This window comes from Trachurus japonicus, chromosome 17 (genome assembly GCF_045865225.1).
Source record: "Trachurus japonicus isolate A0001 chromosome 17, Traja_1.0".
NCBI classification, from domain to species: domain Eukaryota; kingdom Metazoa; phylum Chordata; class Actinopteri; order Carangiformes; family Carangidae; genus Trachurus; species Trachurus japonicus.
Window position 1 is genome coordinate 15,261,179 of NC_140923.1, and position 21,231 is coordinate 15,282,409.

A 21,231-nucleotide genomic window follows, 5' to 3' on the forward strand; every position below is an offset into this window, starting at 1 on the left:
TTCACTGGCAGATTTTTCTACTTATTTCAAGTGAAGATTTGTTTGAAACAAGTGAAAATGATCTAAAAACAAGTTAATTTTTAGGTTATGAGTCTTATTTTAAGTGGACAGAGATTGGCTTTGACTAGAAATGAGACATTTGGACAAGAAATAAGACAAATATTCTTGGAAGGATGTTGAGTTTTTACAGTGTACTATGAGTATTAGTCAGGGTCTTACACAGAATAAATCAGTCATACAAAGATTAGACTACTGGGGTTTTTTATGGGCCCCACTGGGCGCTGGGCCCCTAGAATTATCATCACCAACGGCCCTGTACATGATGTAAATAATTGGTTACATAATTTACATTTAGCTACTTTATCAGAGTTTTTAATTAAGAAATCAAACCGGAACTCTCTCATTTCTGTTCACAGCACCTTCCACATAAGGATCTAAGGAAGCGACACTCATGTACTTTCATTATTTTGAGAAGCTCCAACAGATGGACTGATAATGCTGCAGATTGTCTGGAAAGTATTGAAATCCTGGCCTCTCTATCAATCTTTTTGAAAATCTACTATGGCATCTTGTGAATAATTTTTTCCTTGTTTGTGCTTGTTTTATATAAAAAAAAATGAAATGTATTGTTGTATATGTCTTAACACACTCACAGACTTTCACATTTGGCATCTCAGGGGCCAAAACTCTTGAGAAACTCTGACCGCTTGGCTTTGCTCGCCTTGAACTAACACAACAAATCCACATCCGATCTTTCTCTTTCTTTAGCGAAGCCACAGAAATAACAGCGTGTCATGGTGTGACTGCGTGTCTGTCATCAGGTGGAAGCATCGGCCGATCCGTCAAGACAAGGCTCATTAGTTATGACCATCAACAGCAGATTTGTGTTTTGTATCTAAAGGGGTTCAGTTACACCAGACTATAAAAGAAACACATGCCAGAATATTCCAGTGGGTCACTGCAGGCCAACGAGAGGGAGAGGCATTTGCCATGAAAGCAGTCGAGCTCCATTGTGAGAGTGTGGGTTCAACTGACGGTGTCGTTTCCTCTGACAGCCGGCCAATAAAGACGCTGAATTAAAACAAAGAAGCTGTGTTTTATAATCTTATTTTATTAAATCAAAAGTACACATATCTACAAATTGTAGATACATTTTCATATGGGTTTAGAAAGTACAGTACAATTTAAGTAGATCTCTTTTTCAATGTGATATTTACAGTTTTTTTTTCACCTTTTTTTTCTAAAATGTCTTTTTTATTATTCTCCCTGTGTACTTCACAATCAATGGAATGAAAATATGGCTGTAAAAAGGGATGTACAGTATATTATGACATGTGATAGGAAGTCTTAAGAAAAAGATATGATTTAAAAACAAAATCAAAAGAGGGAGGAGTATCATTTCGGGGTGAAAATGATACAGCTCGAGTCCCACAAAAGTCTGCTCCCTACGTTTCTGTTAAAGCTACAGTATCACTCGTGTGAGACGACAGCACTATCTCCTCATTTCAGCATCAACACTCTTCCTACTTAACCTTCCACCATGGTAGATTTCCCTCAGCACTGATGTAGCAATGCAGTTTTCTTCAAACAGAGCATGTCCTATTTTTTGGCTCAGTGAATGAAACAAAATAAAACAACAAAAAAGAAGCAATAACAAAAAAAAAAGCCCATACATTCAACTGTACAGGGCTACGAGTATGTCTGAAAATTACATTACATATAATATGCACAGGTCCAAGATTCACAATGCATAGCTTACCTATGACAGAACTGAGTATAAGCGGTTAAGACAAATGGTCATGGTAGTCATGAGGTCCCAAATTATTAAATCATCAAGAAGGTGCAGGCAAGCGAAGACAGATTCCCCCTCGGTATTGTGCATACAGGAGCTTGATTTTCAGACTAGAGAACAAATGTGGGAAAGGAAACATGAGGAACAGTGGAGACTCAACATCGAAGGTAAATACGAGTCGAGGGTACATGTTTGCATCATCACACAATTATACAGTAGTTCATTGTGGCTCGTGGTCAAATACAAAATACTGGTTCAGATTTCAGTGTCAGCGGTCACCTGTGATGCATACCGTGTCTCTGGTGCCACCTAGTTGTCAAACTAAAAAGGGCCACAATGAAACACAAACACACAACTTGATGCACAATAATACTAATGAGCCCACCTATGCTTAGGTCAAGCCAGTTGTCATGTTAGCCAAGAAAATGTCACTTTTTGACTACAGTTTGGCAGGGCAGTAGCATAGAAACAGAAGCTCACAAATTATTTTATAAATATATGTATATATGTATACATATATTACTATAAATTGGTTTAAGTAGGTTCGGGCGATGTTAATCAGTGAACTAATACCAGGAAAGATCACTAGCAGTTAAACAGCAAAGGAGATCAAGTCATTTATAAGAAGGTGCAGTAAGATTCAGGAATGAAGCCGACCATATTACCAAGACTCATTAGGTCAAAACTGTTTTTTTTCTTTGTTTTTTTTTTTCTTTTTAAACTAAGTAATTGTATTGCTGTACTGCAAAACTATCACTTGGCACAGACTACACACAAAACACGATTTACTGGTAAAGTGCAAGGAGAGCTGCTTGGAAAGCAAGAAAGGGGGCAAAGGGGCCTTACAGTGTGATTTTAAATTGCTGATCGAACGGCCAAAGACGTCATTTAGCTTGAGAGTGAGTCAGAGCTGCAACAAAATCTTCACACAACTCAAATGAAAGGCAACACTTTATAATAAAGTTGTTTCGAGCTCAAACGATTAGTCAACTGAGCTGAGACAAAATTCAAAATAATCGATTTGTGGTCTTTGCCATCATTCTTCAAGCAAAAATACCAAACATTTGCTTGATTGCTTTTTTTTTGTTCTGAGCAATAATAAAGTAAATGTTTCGGGTGTTTGGACCTTTGGGCTCTAGGAAACTTTTTAGAGGCATTTTTGGCTATTATGTAGACCACAAAATCGACTTTCCACCACCATTATCTTGTTAAATGTGGAGAATTTAGAAGTACTTTGGGTACAGGTTAGAACAGCACCTGGATTTAAGTGTCTGTGTTGCTGAACTGCTTTCAAGCACTTACAAAAAAAAAAAAAGCTTGTGCAGAGAGGCTGGAGAGTTGGAGGCAGTGTGTCGCATCAATCGCAAACAAAAAGAGCAAAACTCAAACAGAAATCCTTTCAAAACGTTTCCTCTCTGATCCTTGATCGCGTTATGTTTGATATGGTTGTCAGATGCAGAAAAAGCCTGTGCAGCTCTGTTTCAGTGGAGTTCAAGCCTGTCAGTCTCTGGATGAGATTCATCACATGAAAAGGGAAAAAGCGCTAATAAAAAATAAAGCTAAATATCACATTTGTACTTATTATCCCAAAACCTTGTCAATAATTAAATGATTTCTCATTCTTGGTTGTGCTACCGGCTGTGTGAAATATGAGTGCGTAGAACAAAGAGACTAATATAAGAAGTAAGAGCCTGTTTTTATGTGATAAGGAGCATCTGGACAATGCTCCAGGTCGAGTCCTCCATCAGTCTCTGACTCATGAAGACAACAGATCTCCTAAAAAATAAAAAATAAAAAAATCGAAGAGATGCACCACTGGAAGCTTTCAGAAGAGGAAGAGGAGGTGAAGTCCTCCACTTACTGGGAACATAATGGTTGGTGTGGACTGGGAGGACAGGCCATGGTTGGATAGAAAGAGGGATAGGGAGGTAGTGCTAAGAGAAAGCACAAGTCCATTTATGTCCAGCCAGCTGGCAGCCAGTGTCGACGGCCTCCGTCCTCAGAGTAGGCTACAGCGGAAGAAGCTGGTCTTTTTCTGAGGCTCTGAGATCTTGACTCCATGACTGCTCCCCTGTGGCGTGTTGCCCTCCTGCAGCAGAGCAACAAACACACAGGTCAGAGCTGTAAAGTAAAATTGTGTGTTTTTTTCCCCCCCGCAATGCTACAGTAGGTTGGTTTTCATTTTCAGAGGTTTAAAATGTTCCAAAAGCTTCATCGTTAAAATATTAAAATTCTGCAAAAAGTTACTCATGACACATCTATTTTTTCACAACATGAAACACTGAACTAATTATCAAAGAATGCATCTTACCAATTTTGTGTCCATTTTTGATTTGATGTCTCTGGCAAGTGTCAAAAATGCCTGTGATCCAAAGAAAATTAAAATGTTGTCATATTTGTGACACATCTACCAAGCAATCATAATAACTCAAACAAGAATGGCTACTTACATTTTCAACATTGATGTTGGCCTTTGCACTGGTCTCCATGAACTTGATCCCATACTCTAATGCAAGCTGGAAGAAAATGGAAGAGAAGTTAGAAACATCTGATGTTACACTGGTCTCTTCTATCAAATTTAACCCCAACAAACTTCTCACCTTCTCCCCCCTGTCTTTGGACACCTGCCGCTTGTCATTGATGTCACACTTGTTGCCGAGGACCATCTTCTCAACATCAGACGATGCATGCTTCAATTAAAAAAAAAATTAAAAAAAGATCAATTTGATGTTTAAAAAGCTGCATGGTAGAACATCAACCTGATTGTGGAAGTGATATTTGGATAAGTAAATACCTCCTCTATGTTCCTTATCCAGTTTTTGATATTGTCAAAAGACTTCTCGTTGGTGATGTCGTAGACAAGCATGATGCCCTGGAAGAAACAGGAAATCAAATGTGGTGAGATTCATCCATGACCTTCCTGGATTTACATTACATTACATTTTGTCTATAAAGTCCATAAAGAAGATACCCACCATTGCCCCTCTGTAGTAGGCTGTTGTGATTGTCCGGAAGCGCTCCTGGCCAGCTGTATCCCTGAAAAACACCAGGCATATCATCTCAAAAGATCCAGGTACCAGACAGTTTAAAAACAAAATATTGAATACCTTAACTTACCAGCTAAGATACATTAATGTCATTTTAAAATGTGTTTTAAATAACAAAAGAAAAAAGAAATAGAAAAGGGGTGAATCATTTCCTGATGTGTCCATGTTGCTAAGTACATGTGGACAACCAGAGGAGCCTTATAATGACTGAAATGCTATAATAAAGACAAAACACTGCGGCCTTGTCACATGTCGAGCACTTCAGTAGATAAAACTCACCATATCTGTAACTTTATCTTCTTGCCGTCCAGCTCTATCGTCCTGATCTTGAAATCAATGCCTGCAGGGATAAAGACGGATGTCAATCATAACGTTAGCTCTTTAGCCATGGTGTAGCCGTCAAACACTGACTGAAACTGCTATGACACACACACACACACACAAAAATACACATACAGTATTAACTTGGGTACAAACTGAGCCGAGAGCTTGGGCCTCTTGGTCACTGCAGTTATATAAGCATTAAATAATAACGACGCTCTCACACAGCTTGAATTATTCAACTATAGCGTGCTATGTAGCAGGGCTTTCGGTTTGTGTGCCAGGATGTAGACGGTGGCTAACAGCTAACGTTGCTAGCTTGAAGGGAAGCCACCCGGCATATGAAATTATCATGACAGATTCCTCTTTACGTTATCCGTAATGCTGCACGAAACACACAGCCCAACAGTGTTAACCCATGTCATATTTTATTAACCGGTTAATAATATTAGTGCCGCTTGATTTAAAACAACAACAACATAGTTTATTAATCTAATGACAAAGAGCAGCTACTTCAAACTGAGCAGAGCTGAGCAGCAACTCCAGCAAATAGACGGCGCCCGCTGACATAGCCCATTGGCGTTATTGTAAACAGACAAGAAAGGCTCAGTTCACTTCATCACCACGGTAACGCTCACCTATGGTGGAGATGAACGTCGAGTTGAAGGCGTCCTCTGAAAACCTGAACAGGACGCAGGTCTTGCCGACTCCAGAGTCGCCGATTAACAGTAATTTAAACAAATAGTCGTATGTCTTCGCCATACTTGATATTATTGCGGAAATCCCGCCCGGCGAAGCTGCGACGTTGAAGTAGCGACGGTTCAGGAAGGACGCCCCCTGCTGGAGCGGCATCACGGGCATCAGCCACCTGCAGGTCGACGTCTCTCTGTGGCCAGTGGGCGTCACTAACTAACCAACTAACTAACTAAGGTACAAAGCTTCTTACTGTAATTCATACTCTGTTTTTTGTTTTGTTTTGTTTTTTTAATAGCGCCATATAGTGTAAAGACATACAGTTACTACAGACAAACTACAAGGGTGCAACGTGGGTGATTAACAAATAACAATATCATACCAACAAGACTTCAAATAGGCTTGACAGAAAAGAGACAAGAACAGAAAAGAGACAAGAACAAAACAAGACACACACATATATATATAAACATATGATAATAATGACAAAGTTGGTAAATTTCATAGTAAAATGAAAGAAGAAAAGAAAAGAAAAAAGTATATATACCCTAATGAAGAAATAAATACAAATAGAACGCAAAAATAAAGAATAAAAGGTAGGTAAAGGTTTAGGCTATTCTTCTCTTGTGAGAGTGTGTATGTACATGTGCATGTATGCGTGTGTGTGTGTGTGTGTGTGTGTGTGTGTGTGTGTGTGTGTGTGTGTGTGTGTGTGTGCGCGCATGTGTGAATGACTTCTTGTGTAAGATTGCAGAGAAAGTACAGAGGGAATGAGAGAATGCGATGGAAGCATGAGATGGAGGTGGAGACAAGGGGGAGGAGACAGATGAGAGACAGGAAGAAGTAAAATAGTCTCGTAAGAAAGGATAGGGGGTAACATTGTTTTAGACCCCCAGCTTGCCCCGGGGGCCAAGACCTCCAGGGTGGGAGGGGGGCAGGACTGGAGGGGTATCAATTAATTAATCATTCTTTCTCTTTTCTTTTCTTTTTCCCTTCCTTCCCTGATTTGGGTTTATTTTATTTGTTTTATTCTTAAAATATTGGATTTAATTATTTCATTCTCAGTTTTAATTAGTCTTACCTCTCGCCATCACATTAGTTATTGCATCACTAACTAACTAACTAAGGTACAAAGCTTCCTACTTTGAATTCATACTCTGTTTATTGTTGAACATTAATAAAATAAATAATAAAAAAGATTAAAAGGGAAAAAAAGCTTCTTACTTTAATTTTATGTCACTTATCATTACCTTGGCTGTATAAATGAACCTTTTGACAGTAGGCTACACAGTAGGCTACATAATATAAAGTTGTTAGGCTACTCTGGAGATTTTTACCTGCAAAAGACATAGGCCCTACATGTTTAACAAATAAAATATGATGTACCGGTATTATCATGAATGAACTAGTAAATGAACTTGACAGTAAATGTCTAGAAGGCTACATGACCAGTGGGCGTCACTAACTTACCAATAAACCATATTCCTCTCATTTGTCCAGGTCATCGTTATCCCCAAAGAAATTTAAATCAAAGGCAACTGGACTTAGTTATTTGTCTAGGAAGACGTTTCACCTCTCATCCAAGAGGCTTCATCAGTTCATGTAGCCTAGCATCTGACCAGACTGGGACTGGTCCATGACTAACTTACCAACAACCATAACTAACTACAAAACTTCTTATTTTGAATTCATACTCTGTTTATTGCTGAACATTCATAAAATAAAATAAAATAAAAGATTAAAAGGGGGAAAAAAGCTTCTTACTTTTATGTCACTTATCAGCTAATTGTTAAAGTCGTTATCATGGAAGCATAAAAACAAACATATAGCCTACAATATGTTTGTAGCCTACTGTATAAATGAACTTTTTGACAGTACACAGTAGGCTACATAATATAAAGTTGTAACTCTGGAGATTTTTCCCTGCAAAAAACATGTTAAACAAATGAAATATGATGTATTATCATGAATGAACTCGTAAATGAACTTGACAGTAAATGTCTATAAACCAGATTTATCCCTACACTTAATGTTAAAATATAGGAAATTCGTATTTACTGTGTTTTTTGTATATTCTGCTGTCTATTTTATTCCCTGAGTGCATCTAACAGCAGTTGCTTTTAAAAATGTTGTCATCCAGGTGACTGCAATGACAATAAAGCTCTTGAAAAAAAAAAGGCTATACTATATTTATTACTATGCAGTCTGTTGGGCTTTTTAATCCAGCCCATCAAATACTGGTGCAAAATTGTCCAAATTATAGCAAATTTGATGCATTGACAGAAAAGAGTGACCAACAACTCTGCTCCAATTGAAACTAAATGTATGTTTTCTTTTACTTTTAGATAATGGCTTTTACATGTAATTTCTATAGGTTCACACAAACACTTTCCATCACCTGATACTGGCCCAGCCGGCCATTCAATTTTAAAACTCATTGTGGCCCCTGAGCCAATGTGCCCGACCCTGGTTTAACATCATATGTATTACAGTAAATATACTGCTTGACAGTGTTGATTAGTGAGGTACACTGGGTAAAACTATTTATATTCATTAAAAAAAACCAACATAATTGTCTGTGCTTTTATTTTGAAACCTTTCAACCACACTACAAGGCCAATCCACAGCAGCTGTGGAGTTGCTCTGTTTTAAAGGAAGGGCATGATAGTTGTTTAATAGGAAGAAGAAATTCAAAAACAAGATATGTAGTGAATGTAGAGTCAGGGTCACCTAACAAAGACAAACAGGTAAAAAAAATAAAATAATAAAAAATAAAAGCCCTCTGTGCTATACTGTTGTGTAAGCAGAGGACTGGAGGCCTAACAGTATGTGCAGCTTTATGTTTTGAGGGATTAGCAGAGCACACTAAAAACACGTTGCATGTTAGCACATGTAAATTACAGGGTGAGCTCCCTCTCCTCTTACAGTTTACGGCTATGTGTTGACATAGCCTGGAGGACAAACACAAACACATATGTAGAAGTAGACAGTCAGCACACACAACTTCAACACTTCACCAACATCTTCAACATCATCGTCAGCTTTATTTGTGCTCAGCTTGTTTGGTCGAACAAAATTTCCAACAACGAAAACTGAAATCATATGGACCCAAAACCATTTTTTTAAAAAAGGTAAAGAAACAAAGTAAACATAAATATATTAAAGGGGTACACGTGTTTAACAACCAGGGATAAGAGTGAAATTACAGAGACTGGATGGCATGTAGAAAATTTCTTTCTTTTTTTTTCTTATAAAAACAAAAGGTTTTTTTTTTTTATTGTTTGATGTTCTTCTTGGACTTTTACAAGCTATTTAGCTCCTGCAGTGTTTGGTCCAGGACTTGGTGCATTCCTAAGTTTTCCTCTTTAGCGTGCGATAGGTTCTCTGCAATAAAAAAGCAGCAGCAGATATAAAATGTGTTGAATTTGTCAGTTTACATATCACTTGTTAATAATAGAAGTACAACATGTTCCTGCTTGTGCACGATGCAATATGTAAAACTAGTAATTGTAGCCTTTTCTACAGGTAGCGGTTGTAATAGAAGCTATAGGACAGTATAAGAAAGTGTATTATTAGGCAGAGAGTGTGATGAGGAACTGAAGAAGAGCTGCAGAGTGGTAAAAGATGTGTGATTGAAAAGACTGAAGACAGGATAAAATAGAAACGTCTTTATTGAGCTTTTACTTAGAAGCAGTGAGGAGGAGTGAGAGCAAAGAGAAGAAAAGAAAGAAGAAAAAAAAGTGTTTCCAATCAGGAAAAGAGACACAAACGTAACGTGAAAGCATCAGGAGCTACGTGCAAAGTTTACAAGGTGTTCATATCATTGAGGGCATGATCCAGCTCCTCGCTGATAGCCTTGTATTTCAGCTTCTGAGTGTACAGTTCGTCTGCAGGCCGAGGGGCAGACAGAGAGCAGGTGGAGGAGGAAAATGCAGAAGAAAAGGAAAAAAAGAGAGAAACCAAGGAAAAATTTTAAAGAAAAGTAGGTATAATAAAGATTTGAACAAAGGTTGAATAAAGAAATGTTGCAGAGTTGAACAAGACAGATTGTAATGAACCGTACCTTCTAGGTCATCTATGGTCTTTTCCAGCTTGGCCACTGTCCTCTCTGCAAACTCTGCACGGGTCTCCGCCTTTGAGCAAAGAAAAAATAACACATTAATCATTTGGGATAGGGCTTTGCTTCCCTCTGAGAAAATAGCATGAGCAGACATGAACTTACCTCCTTCAGCCTGTCATTCAGGACTTTAATCTCCTCCTCGTATTTGTCCTCTTTCTCAGAGTACTGTGGAGACAAAGGAATGATTTCATCATGACATCATACACATCGCGGTGTTTTTCCTGCCTATTCCACCTTCAAAGGTCGTATCATAAACGTTAGGCACAGGTTTTACAATTCTGAGGCTCATTTAGGACAAAATGGAAAAGTATGGGCAGGAAAAGTTGTTTTTAATAAAATCCAGACGAGGATCTGAGCTGTTCTACTTGTCTGCGGCTCTAAGTGTTAATGTGTGAAGTTGTTTGAGGGTAGTGAAGACAGTGCAGCACTTACCTTATCAGACTGAGCCTCTAGTGACTTCAGATTGTTGGTGACGTTCTTCAGCTCTTCCTCCAGGTCTCCACACTTTCTGCATGAACAAAGAAAAACATTAAATTCTGTTTTTAGGAGCTTTTTGCATGGGTTTGGAAAAAAAAAAACATCTGCAGAACTTTTTTCCCCGACATGTTTGTGCTTACAGTTCTGCAATCTCCGCCCTCTCCTCTGCTCTCTCCAGCTCTCCCTCCAGGATCACCAGTTTACGGGCAACCTGGCAGGTAAAAAAAACAAACAAACATGTGAAATCTGAGTTGAGCAAAGACAAAAACATTCAACCCATTCATCACACAACTGACACCTGAACGTCAGCTGAAATGCGACCCCCCCTCTGCGCCCCGTTACCTCCTCGTATTTGCGGTCGGCTTCCTCAGCAATGTGTTTGGCCTCTTTGAGTTGCATCTCCTGGATCTCCATCTTCTCCTCGTCCTTCATGGCCCTGTTCTCGATCACCTTCATGCCTCTGTAGACGAGAGGAACACACAGCATTTAGCATTTAGCCAACACATGGTGGGGATATTTCACAATTTCTCATGGGAAAATCAACATTTTGCAGAACCAACAAAAATACATCTGAACGCTTAATCAGTCAGGTGAGGAAAGACGTTTTCTCTTTCGTCTATAGACATTTCAATAACGCCTCTATGTACAGGATCTGTAGCTCAAAAAACTAACACAAGAAAAGCAAACAGTTTACTAAATGTCTTTTAACACTATGTATATGTATCCACCGAGGCATTTCCCTTTTCCCAGCCTATCTTTTCAAAATTATGTCTCTGACTGGTGGAGCCTCATGTGAAAACCAGATTTTCTGCTACCATAATCAATGGGAGGTCAACAATCCGTGGTTAAACCATTATAGCTGAGACTGATTTCCATTATGGCGACGGTAATCTGTTAGTCTGAACTTGTGCTGTGCTGTGTTGTCAGTCACCTTTCGCTCTCATCTGCAGCCTTCTCGGCCTCCTCCAGCTTCTGCAGGGCTGTGGCCAGTCTCTCCTGAGCACGGTCCAGCTCCTCCTCCACCAGCTGGATCCTGCGGTTCAAGGATGCCACTTCGCCCTCGGCCTGCAGCCACACAGAGACAGAGAGAGAGACAGAGAGAGAGAAGCACACAAGAGAGGTCAGAGGTCAGAGGTTAGCCAGGAAACATGCTGCTGCTGCTGCTGCCTCAAAGGAAGGAGGTGCTGCGGAAAAGAAAATGTCTGATTTCATAAACGTGTTCTTGGCTCTGAATCCTGAGTGCAGGCTTTCATTCATACTAGTTGTGGTAATCAGTTTATGCATACCCACTTCCTGCTATCAAATGATCTCATGAGTATAGGGTATTATGGGCTTTTTATTGACAGACATTTAATTATACCTAATCATTCACTGGAATCCAGAGTGCTCTCTCTGCCCATGCGTCTTTTCCTGCTTTCTTTCCCCCCACACTACAGTGAGTCAGACTTCCTGAGCCCTCACAATCAATTATCACTCTTAACAACCATGATGAGCTCTGGACTTTGCATCCTAACCAGATACAGTGAAAAGTGCAGTCGGCCTACACTGGTATGTAGCCTACAGTGAGACAACAGAGTATCAGCAGCAGTATTGACCCTGACCCTGACTGATCAGTGGACAGACTTGTTTGTAATATAAACCAATGAATGTGTGTTAGATTGTCTCCTGTGGGACTGATATCGTAGATAACCATGTCTGCCCTCTTCTTCCTGTGTAGATGAGGAGGAGGAGGGGGAGGAAGAGGAGGAGGAGGGATTATAGGCTACACCACCCAGTTTCATTTAGGTGTCATTCAGTCAAAAAGCTCAAAGTGCAAGAAGATCAGGAACAAACCATTTACCCTAAGTGTCTTAAAGTGTCACTGGAACAGAAATCTATGCTTATAAAAACCTAATAAACCCCCCAAACATCCCGTAATGGTTAAACAGCCACTGAATGTTTGAGCCATTGTTAGGGCGCTGGCTGCGTTTCTAAGTGTTTTATTAGATGTGGGGCGGGTTGACGTTAGATAACTGAGCTGAACAAAAGTTTGCAAAGGAAAAGTCTCTACAATGATGCATTCACTTCCCATTAGCCTGTAAGAGCAGCTACCATGAAACATATGAAGTCAGAAACGACACATTTACCGATGGGACACGCATAAAGTTTTTTTTTTTTTTTTTTTTTTGAATTCTTTACACGGCGTTATGTAAGTAGCCTATTATAATCGCTACCTGTCGCTCAGCCCGTGACAAATTCATTACAATCTTCGGCAGAGTCGCCCAACAGGTACATGGGAGCCAAAGATACAAAAGAAAGCCCACACAGATTCAACTCGGATTGAGTTAAAATGGTGAATAAATCTCACTTTTTCGCGCAGTTCCCGTTCAGTGTCCAACTCCCTTTGTACTTCCAGTGCGCGATCTTCTGCCTCATCAACTTGCAGCTGCAGGGTTTGGATTTTCTTCTTTACCACTTCCATAGTTTTCGATCACTTTTTGTTTTTCTCAAACGCAAGAAAAAAACAACAACCACAAAGCAAAAAACAGGAGCCGGATGGAGCTGGATTTGGATGTTCTCTTCAGCAAAAGTTATTGATTTGCTCCCAAAGTTGCAGACTCCCGAGGAAAAACTTTTTTTTTCTCTCGGGCAGGAAATCAGGGACGTGCAGTGTTGGTTGGGATGGGGGGGGAGAGAAAGGGCTGGGAGTTTTCAGGAAATTTATGGCGAGATCCTCCAATCCTGTGAAGAAGCTGTCTCAGATGACATCACAGGAGTTAGGAGGGGAGGGGAAGGGACTGCTCTTTTCCTCCACAAAAGAGGTGTGTAACGTTAGTTAATGTGTGTGTATGGCTGGGTTTTCTATTGTGGACTTATATGGCAAACGTAAGGTGTTGCTTAGGCTGCATTTTTGTGCTCTGATTACAGGGGGGAAGCGGGGTCGAGCGCACAAGGAAGAATGCGCGCCCGAATCGTCATCATATCTGATTCATATGTATGAATAATGAATCATGTCTGGTGTAAATGAGGACTAAAGGGAAGGGGGGTCGGGTAAAGGGTGTGAAAAGGTAAAGGTAAAGTAAAAAAAAAAAAGTATGAGTGAATACACAGGTTAGACAACTCTCCATAGAAATCAGATTTACTTCCACAAAGGAAGGGGAGGAGGGGAGGGTCAGCGGTGGGGTGGGGCCGGAATAATCCTCTTCAACGGGGGTTGTTGACCTGCACTGGCTCGGAATGTAAATTGATTTGGTTGCAGACATGACCCGCAGCCATCGGGTGGCGACACATTCCTTCAGCGCCCCCTTCTGCCTCCTCCTCCTCCTCCTCCTCCTCCTCCTCCTCCTCACTTCTCAGAGCAAAGCCTCTATGGGTTTACAGTATATTCCCTATTCTCTCCTCGTAGCACTTTTATATGTATCAGACAGCATCCCGTGTATGCAGCGTGAAACACTTTAGGAGAAGAGGAGGTAGTGATGGAGACAGAGCCAGTAAAAACACATCTGTGGGCATCTGAGACTGGAGTCGTTTGTTATCTGACCTTTTTGATCTTTGGGTGTTATCTCACCTGCTTTCACTGGTGCTGTGGTAGAGCTGTAGGTTTTAATGGGTGGTGCTCTTTATGCTATAGTTACTACTCTATTTGACTTTAGTAAAACTATTAGAGCAGAAATTATAGGAGGAGATTGATCATTTTTAGACAATTAATCAGTGACTATTTAGATAATCTTTTTTTTTTTTTTAAGCAAAAGACTAAACATTTACTGGTTCTTGTTCTTCAACCTTTAGACTTGTCTTTTGTGACCGGAAACTGAATAGGTTTTTAGGTTTTGGACTGTGATCAGATAAAAAATAGAAGACTTTACATTAGACTTTTTGAAAAAAAAAAAGATGTTTTGACCATATAGTCAAAGGATTGATCTAAGAATAGTCAATTGAGCAAACAAACAGCACATTAACCAAAAATAAAATTTACTGGTTAGTTACAGGAACCATAATAATTCCTGTGTGCAACAAAATATGGTTTTGATACTCTTCTGAAACAAAAAACATAAAGTGAAAATAAAGATGTTTTTGGTAATATGAGGTTACGATTGCCTTAAAAGTGCTAATAACATTTTTTTTAAACTTAAAAGATAAGACTTAACACTTGATCGTATGTATTTTTTTCTGTTCTTGTTTCTACTGCTTTCTACAATGCTCATTTGATTATTCATGATAATATGTTTGAAAAGGACAATAAAAAGACTTTATTGCAAAATATCATAACACCTTATCAGGGTCTTCTTATGTTACTGTTGCGTTACTGTAAAAGAAAGCTCATAAACAAAGTGGAGACAGATTTTAAATGTGAATGGCCGTTTACTGTTGTGCATTAATAAAGTAGACTATGTACTGTAAGGCCAGACAGAGGAGGGTGTAATACCTCCAACCCCCCCCCCCCCCCCCCCCCCACCTCCAAAAAAAGAGAGAGACCAGAGCATTGATTTCATTAGACACTGCAGTATGGGGTTCTCTGTTTGCTTAAGCTGCATTCCTGGGATTCCTGGTTGGCTACAGGCTGGCCAAGTTTTGTCTGTGCTTGAGAAATAACTCCAGAACTAAGTGAGCCACCAATAAGTCAGTGATTCTCAACACTATCTGCGTTAGAGAAGAAACTAATGACTCCTTTAAAGATTAATTTCAGGGTTGTTGGTCGCCTTTAGCAGGTGATTCGGTCAGTGTATAGTGTTTGATCAGTAGGTGTTGTTGGGTCACAGTGTGAAAGTTGAAGCTGGATTTTTTTCCCTCTCTCTCTGTGGTACCTCTTTCATTCACAAAGTGGGATTTTCGAAGTTTAAGGTCGCACCTTAAGTTTCAACAACTTTCATTCAGATGTGTTTTCTGAATGTCAGTGTTTTAATCACTCCACTACCATCTCTCTGAAAACACTTAAGCCATACTGATGAGGCGAGTCCAGACACATCCTTTTCTGGGAGAGTAAGCACTCAGAGCGACACTCAGACTGAAAGTCTACTAGATGCTACATTCAGTGAATCTATAATTTTGATGGAAAATGACTGAATCCTGAATCTGCTGCTCTTAGACAATCATGGCGCAGCTTCTCGTTGAATCCATCTGAACGAGTGGATATTGATACTTCACAAGGCCGAAATGTAGAAGTTGTGGTGTTCCACTGTAACGTGGTGGATAATGTGTTTCAGATGGCGTCTTTGTGGTAAAACTCACATCTGTGGCCTTCTTCTCCGACAGTTCCAGTTTCTCCTGAGCGTCCTTCAAGGCCTCCGAGTACTTGTCCAGCTCGTCCTCCGTTCCCTTCAGTTTCTTCTGCAGAGCCAGCAGCTCATCCTCCAGCTGAGAGACAGGCACAAAGACCAAGAGTCAGAAAGGACAGCAAAGCAAACCAAGTCGTTGTTGTGTAAATGTAAGTTTGAATGAAACAATGGATCTAACAATGCTGTGTTTATTTTAATGCTGGACTGTTGGTTTGGGGAGTTTAGATGTTTTTATAGATATAAAGAACTTGTTCAATACCCAGAGGCTCAAATGTTAGCAGCCTGGGTGTTCTGACTTATTGGCACTTGCATAGCCTACAACCACACAGATTGGCTAGTTTGGGTTTTATTTGCCACACAGATACAATGGAGGTGAATGAAATTTCAACTGGAGAGTCACAGCCGATAACAATTACATCTGAAAGGGAGAATTAACAGTCTTGCCAGAGGATCTCTGAGGCTGTTGTTGTTGTTTGGCACAGTACTGCTTTGAGCTAAATGCTAACATAAGCATGCTCACGGTGCCAATACCAAGTGCGTGGTTAGCACATAAGCAACAAAGTGTAGGCTGCCATGTTCACCATTGTATCATTATGCAGGTATTTAATCAAAACAAGACAAAATGTTGGAAAAATTGGAAAATTTGACCCAAAGATGGCACCAAATTAACATTCAGAGGTATAGTTCATCCTCTGGGGACCATGAATGTCTGTACACGATGTCATGGCAATCCCTCCAATAGCTATTGTGATATTTCAGACCCACTGTGTAGAGTAAGCTGTCAACAATATACATACAAGACTATTTCCTCATTGAAAGTAGTTTTAGAGTAAACTGTCCATCCATGAGCTCTGTGGGCGATCGAGAGTAACAGTGACAAATTGTTTCTGAAAAGATACTGTATGTTGCTGTTGATTTCTTTGTAACTCAGGTGAACTAATCCTTTCATTTCTGCTGAAGTCTGTCTCTGATGTTCTGTATGTTGTACGTTGATACTCAGTTTTGTGTATTTCCAGGGCCTACCGTCAGCCTAACTGCACTCTGATGTTCATCTCACCCTGCCAAGAATAGCAGAGGCAGCATCTCTTGGCGCTGCTTATATCCCTGCCATCCAAACAAACTAAGGAGCCCCCTGCATAATCTTCTAGGATTTCATGCTGACTGTTCCTTGATGTGAAAGACACACTGCGGGTCCATATGTGCGGTGCCACTGACAACTGTCACTCCTTGTGCTCTCTGCGGGTATGATTAGGGCATTAGCCGCCACGGAGGGGATTCTTTCCACTTGCTTCAGTGTAGATCCTGGCTTTGTGCAGGCCTCCCCAACTCCCTGCTCTCTAGCATTCCTCTCGTACTGCCATGATGACGACACCACCTCCCTCTGCACAATAATTACCTCTATTTAAAAACCTCAAATCTCCTATTACATCTCCAGATTCTACTTTGCTTGTATCAAGTGGTATAAGTATGCTATCATTAAGTTAGCCCTCAAAATATCAAGGGGTTTGAGGCTCGAGCACTACAGAACCAAATATGGTCGTGCAGATATTTGGAATTTGTGAGGTTTTCTTTGTTATTGTACAGACTTCAGTGTAGATGAGGATCCTGATGGGTATCACAGTCAACCAGAGTCACAGCAACAGCTGCTATTCTATAGATGGTGTGTTTGAACTTCTGCAGCACCATCGGGGTAACTCTAAACAATCCCTCTGCTCCCACTGTTGATAATTTTTGCAGCAGCCGTCACTTGCTCTTTCTGTCTAAGCTTCCCTGTGGACATCCTCCACCTTCCCCTGCCCACTACAACACCCCACAACCCCAACCCTGCCCCCTGTGTCTCAGGATCAGCTGCTCCCTGAAATTCAACATAGGGAAATGCTTGACATTTTATGCTGAGCCCATCTGCACAAATGTTTTATTATTGGCTTTGATTTTCATCTCAGACCAGATTATTTGAAACATTGAAGGAAATTAGCGACATCTACTGAATAATCTATCAAAAGCAAGTTTGGAGAAACTACATACTGTAATAACTTTGATATTTGTTTAACTACTCAAGATAGAGTTGTGCAGTGTGATTTAACTCATTACTACAGTGTTATTAACCACATTTTATAGGATTATTACAAAATATGGTTTCACAAATGTACATATATAATAACCAAGTTGATGTTCCATTGTTCTGTAGTGCACCACACAACAATTTCAGCAACTAATCATGCTGCTCTTTAATTATTTGTTTATTATAACTATGTATGAATATATAAATTAATTGCAACTGAATTGTGTAAAAGTATACTTATATTGTTGCTGTAGCCTGTCTTATTGGTGTTGTGATGTTTTTCGCTGTACATACTATTTATCATCTTGTATTTTCTAATTTAAATTATTTATTTTTGTGCATAGTAGAAACTCATAATTTATATTGTGCATCCCTAATATATGTGTATAAATATTCTGGTCTATTTAAATGAAATATACAATGCATCTTTTCTTCCTGAACATAAATCTTTCCATGCAAGGTAGACAGTCATCAGTATGAAAGTCAGTATGGTATAATATTTTTTTTTAATCTCCCAACTCTGTTAATTAGTGTTACACAAGAGCTAACACTGCTCTTTCACTCCATCACATCCATCCTCTGGTTTCCCATAAAACCCATCATCCATGGCTCACCAGCTTGCATTTATCCTCTGCTGCCTTCTGGTCAGACTCAGCCTGCTCTGCCCTGTCGATGGCGTTCTCCTTGTCCAACTTCAGCATCTGCATCTTCTTCTTGATGGCCTCCATGGTGACAGCTGGGTTTCAGGGTCTTGCAACTTTTACAGGAAAAAAAAAGTTAAGAAAAAAAAAAAAGAGAGAAAATCTTAGGGCAAAGAAGCTGCTGTAGATGTTCAGAGAGAAAACTCCTCAAGAGGTTGTTGGAGGGATGCACAGAGAGAGAGAGGAGGACGGAGACAGAGAGGGGAGCTCAGAGCGAGTGAGCACCGGAGAGGAGAGGAGAGGAGAGGAGAGGAGAGGAGGATGCAAACTGAGAGTCAGTGGAGCTCTATGTGATTTAAACTTGACTGGAGGTTTGGAGACAGCCCCAGTCCCTAGTGACAGCCCTTTCCCATCGGTTACCCCCTTTCCACTCCAGCCACTCCCCACCACGGCTACTCCGGCTATACACCGGCTACAACTTACCCCTCCCTCCCCTAAACTTCACCTCTCAAAAGCTTGTGGAGGAACAGCGTGGTGTAGATGTTTTGGCAATTCCCAGCCTGTGTCCTTATTTGGATCACGGTCTCTTTGTTTTGGACGGGGCAGGAGAGGAATCGCAGATAAGAGGCAGGAGAATGATCCAGAACCCAGACATCAAAAGGACATTGTTCACATTAGTAATATGAGTTACTGAAAGTTAATTTTTTTCCCCCTTTGGGCTGCATATCCATATGCCTGTGTTCTTACTCAGGAATGTTCAGATTGATGTTAATACCAGAGTTGGTTAGAAAGGACATAGTTTTCATTCTACCGTGGAATGAAAAAGGGCTGTATGGAAAATGATCCAGCCAAAGAAAATTTGGGGGAAAGAGCTGTCTGCGTGTGATCTACACCAGGCAGCCGGAGCGTTACAGTCGAGCTGCACACACATAAACCACAGGTCTACTGCAATTAAGATCTTCTTAATTACTATTGGTTTGATGGCTCTCTATTTAGAGCTGTTTTCTGTAATTTGTGAGGCGCACAGTATAAAAAGCATTGTTTTCCGGGGATAGATGACTTGTTCTACTCCAACGGATTCCAGGAATATGATTTTATGCACTTCTGTGATGTTCAGAAAGTGGGTCGTGCTTTGGTATTGACTTTAGGCTCTTTATACAATACACAGGCTATGATTACAGGCTCATTTTAGTATAGTATGACTCTGCACATGAAAGATTATATCAGACACCAAATGACAACAAAGGCAAAGGAGAAAAAATGCAATTGTTGGTGTAAATGGGAGGTGTGCCCCCGCCCCATGTGTGTGTGTGTGTGTGTGTGTGTGTGTGTGACATCAGCACCAACGGACCTGTCTGCTCTCTCTCAGCTCCTCTGTGCCAGCTGCCCTGGCTAAAAATAAAGACATAAAGACGACAAGGAAAGTCAGAGAACAGCGAGGTCTTCAGTGGCCATTTAAGTGACATCTGAAGATAAACTTGGGACGATACACCTCCTCTTATTCACGTTGCTTCGTCACCATCCTCTTCATTTTGTTGTCACTGCCTGTAGGCTACTGTACAGGCATTTCCCTGGTTGTGCCCGTGTGCTGCAGAGGACGATGTCCACAACGAGTGAACTGAAACCAAAGCTGAGGATCTATATTGTCTGCATGCAGGTACTTTATAGTTTGAGGAATCTGCAGTGAAAATCGTGTATGTCCAAATTTGGAGATTTTGAATTTCCTTCTCCCTTCTTTTTAAGCAAAATAAACCATTTTAAATCTCATGGATTACAAGAAAAATGTAAAGTCAGAAACCTTAAGATGGTTTTCACAGGCTGAGAAACAAGTAACTCCCCCTCAGTTCATGAATACAGAACTTTAAATGTTGTAAAACACTGATCTGAGTTCAGCATTTAGGCTTTTCAGAGGTCAGATCACCATCATATCTTGGCTAATTAGATGCCAACACAAAAATGGAGCATGAAATCTTTGAGAATAAGTGAGTGCTGATACTTTGAGTGGACTCTTAAGTATTCTCTTCAACAAGAGATTGAAACTGGAGCCTTTTTTTGGCACTAGTTTATAAAAAGCGGTGGCAGTTTAATAGCTTTAAAATCCTGGGGTTGCAACAAGCCTACATCATCATGACCCAGGATGATAAGAGCAGCGCCTAACGTGCCTTATTTGGTCTGTCAGGATGCTGCGCTGCACATGTTGTTATTGTTTAGGGCAAAATCCCGATCATTTCATGAATCAAATATTGACTTTGGAAGTGTGTTATAAACATGTCTGACTTGTTGAGGTTGCATAGTGAGCGGAGACGGGGGTCTGGATCACAGCCATGAGAGAGGAAGAGAGAGAGAGAGAGGAGGTATAAGGGAGAGAGAGAGAAATAGAGACAGAGTGGACTGAGAGAAATCAGAACCCTCCCACAGGAAACCGAGCTAAACTCTTCTTCTCCTTGTATGGTAAAAACTCCCCCAAAAGCCACAGGATCGCCTTGGGAGTAGAGTGAAAGTCCTGCTAAGTATAAATCAGAAAGCCATGGGAATGGTGGAGCAGTGTGTATGAACACCACCATGGAGAGAACACAAACGCCGACACTTATAGTCGTCTTAAGTGCTTGATGTCATGCAGAGGATATGTGGACACTGATAGTTGCCTGTATACAGTTGGATCTTAAACGTTGACTCACTTTTATGCACAGAAAAAAAGTGAATTTGATCCCGTAATCCGTCAGACAGCGAAGACGTCAGTTGAACGTCTGATGTTGCAAAAGTTTGTTGTTGCAACACCTGTGTGCGTTTGATTAAATCAGGTATGTGTAGTGTGAGTCACCG

At 40.4% G+C, this 21,231-nt stretch overlaps 2 protein-coding genes across 4 annotated transcripts; both read right to left on the reverse strand.

The window, feature by feature from the left end:
• Nucleotides 1-1,091: 1,091 nt before the first annotated feature.
• LOC146970341 (ras-related protein Rab-8A-like) lies at nt 1,092-5,962 on the reverse strand. The gene is made up of 8 exons (XM_085803783.1): nt 5,799-5,962; nt 5,119-5,179; nt 4,768-4,828; nt 4,587-4,664; nt 4,393-4,482; nt 4,243-4,308; nt 4,104-4,154; nt 1,092-3,881 (listed from the first exon to the last, which is right to left on the reverse strand). The coding sequence occupies exons 1-8, from the start codon at nt 5,920-5,922 to the stop codon at nt 3,792-3,794; spliced, it is 621 nt and encodes a 206-aa protein (XP_085659909.1). The 5' UTR covers nt 5,923-5,962; the 3' UTR covers nt 1,092-3,791.
• A 2,911-nt stretch (nt 5,963-8,873) lies between these two features.
• LOC146970342 (tropomyosin alpha-1 chain-like) lies at nt 8,874-18,738 on the reverse strand. 3 transcript variants are annotated; one of them, XM_085806045.1, is made up of 9 exons: nt 18,382-18,738; nt 15,659-15,784; nt 11,382-11,515; nt 10,793-10,910; nt 10,591-10,661; nt 10,406-10,481; nt 10,076-10,138; nt 9,917-9,986; nt 8,874-9,237 (listed from the first exon to the last, which is right to left on the reverse strand). In XM_085806045.1, exons 1-9 carry the CDS (start codon nt 18,493-18,495, stop codon nt 9,155-9,157), a joined length of 855 nt encoding a protein of 284 aa, XP_085662171.1. In that variant the 5' UTR covers nt 18,496-18,738; the 3' UTR covers nt 8,874-9,154. The 3 variants fall into 3 exon arrangements, with proteins under 3 accessions (XP_085662171.1, XP_085662173.1, XP_085662172.1); XM_085806046.1 differs by lacking the exon at nt 8,874-9,237 and adding an exon at nt 9,507-9,740; XM_085806047.1 differs by lacking the exons at nt 15,659-15,784; nt 18,382-18,738 and adding an exon at nt 12,798-13,280.
• Between the last annotated feature and the right edge of the window lie 2,493 nt (nt 18,739-21,231).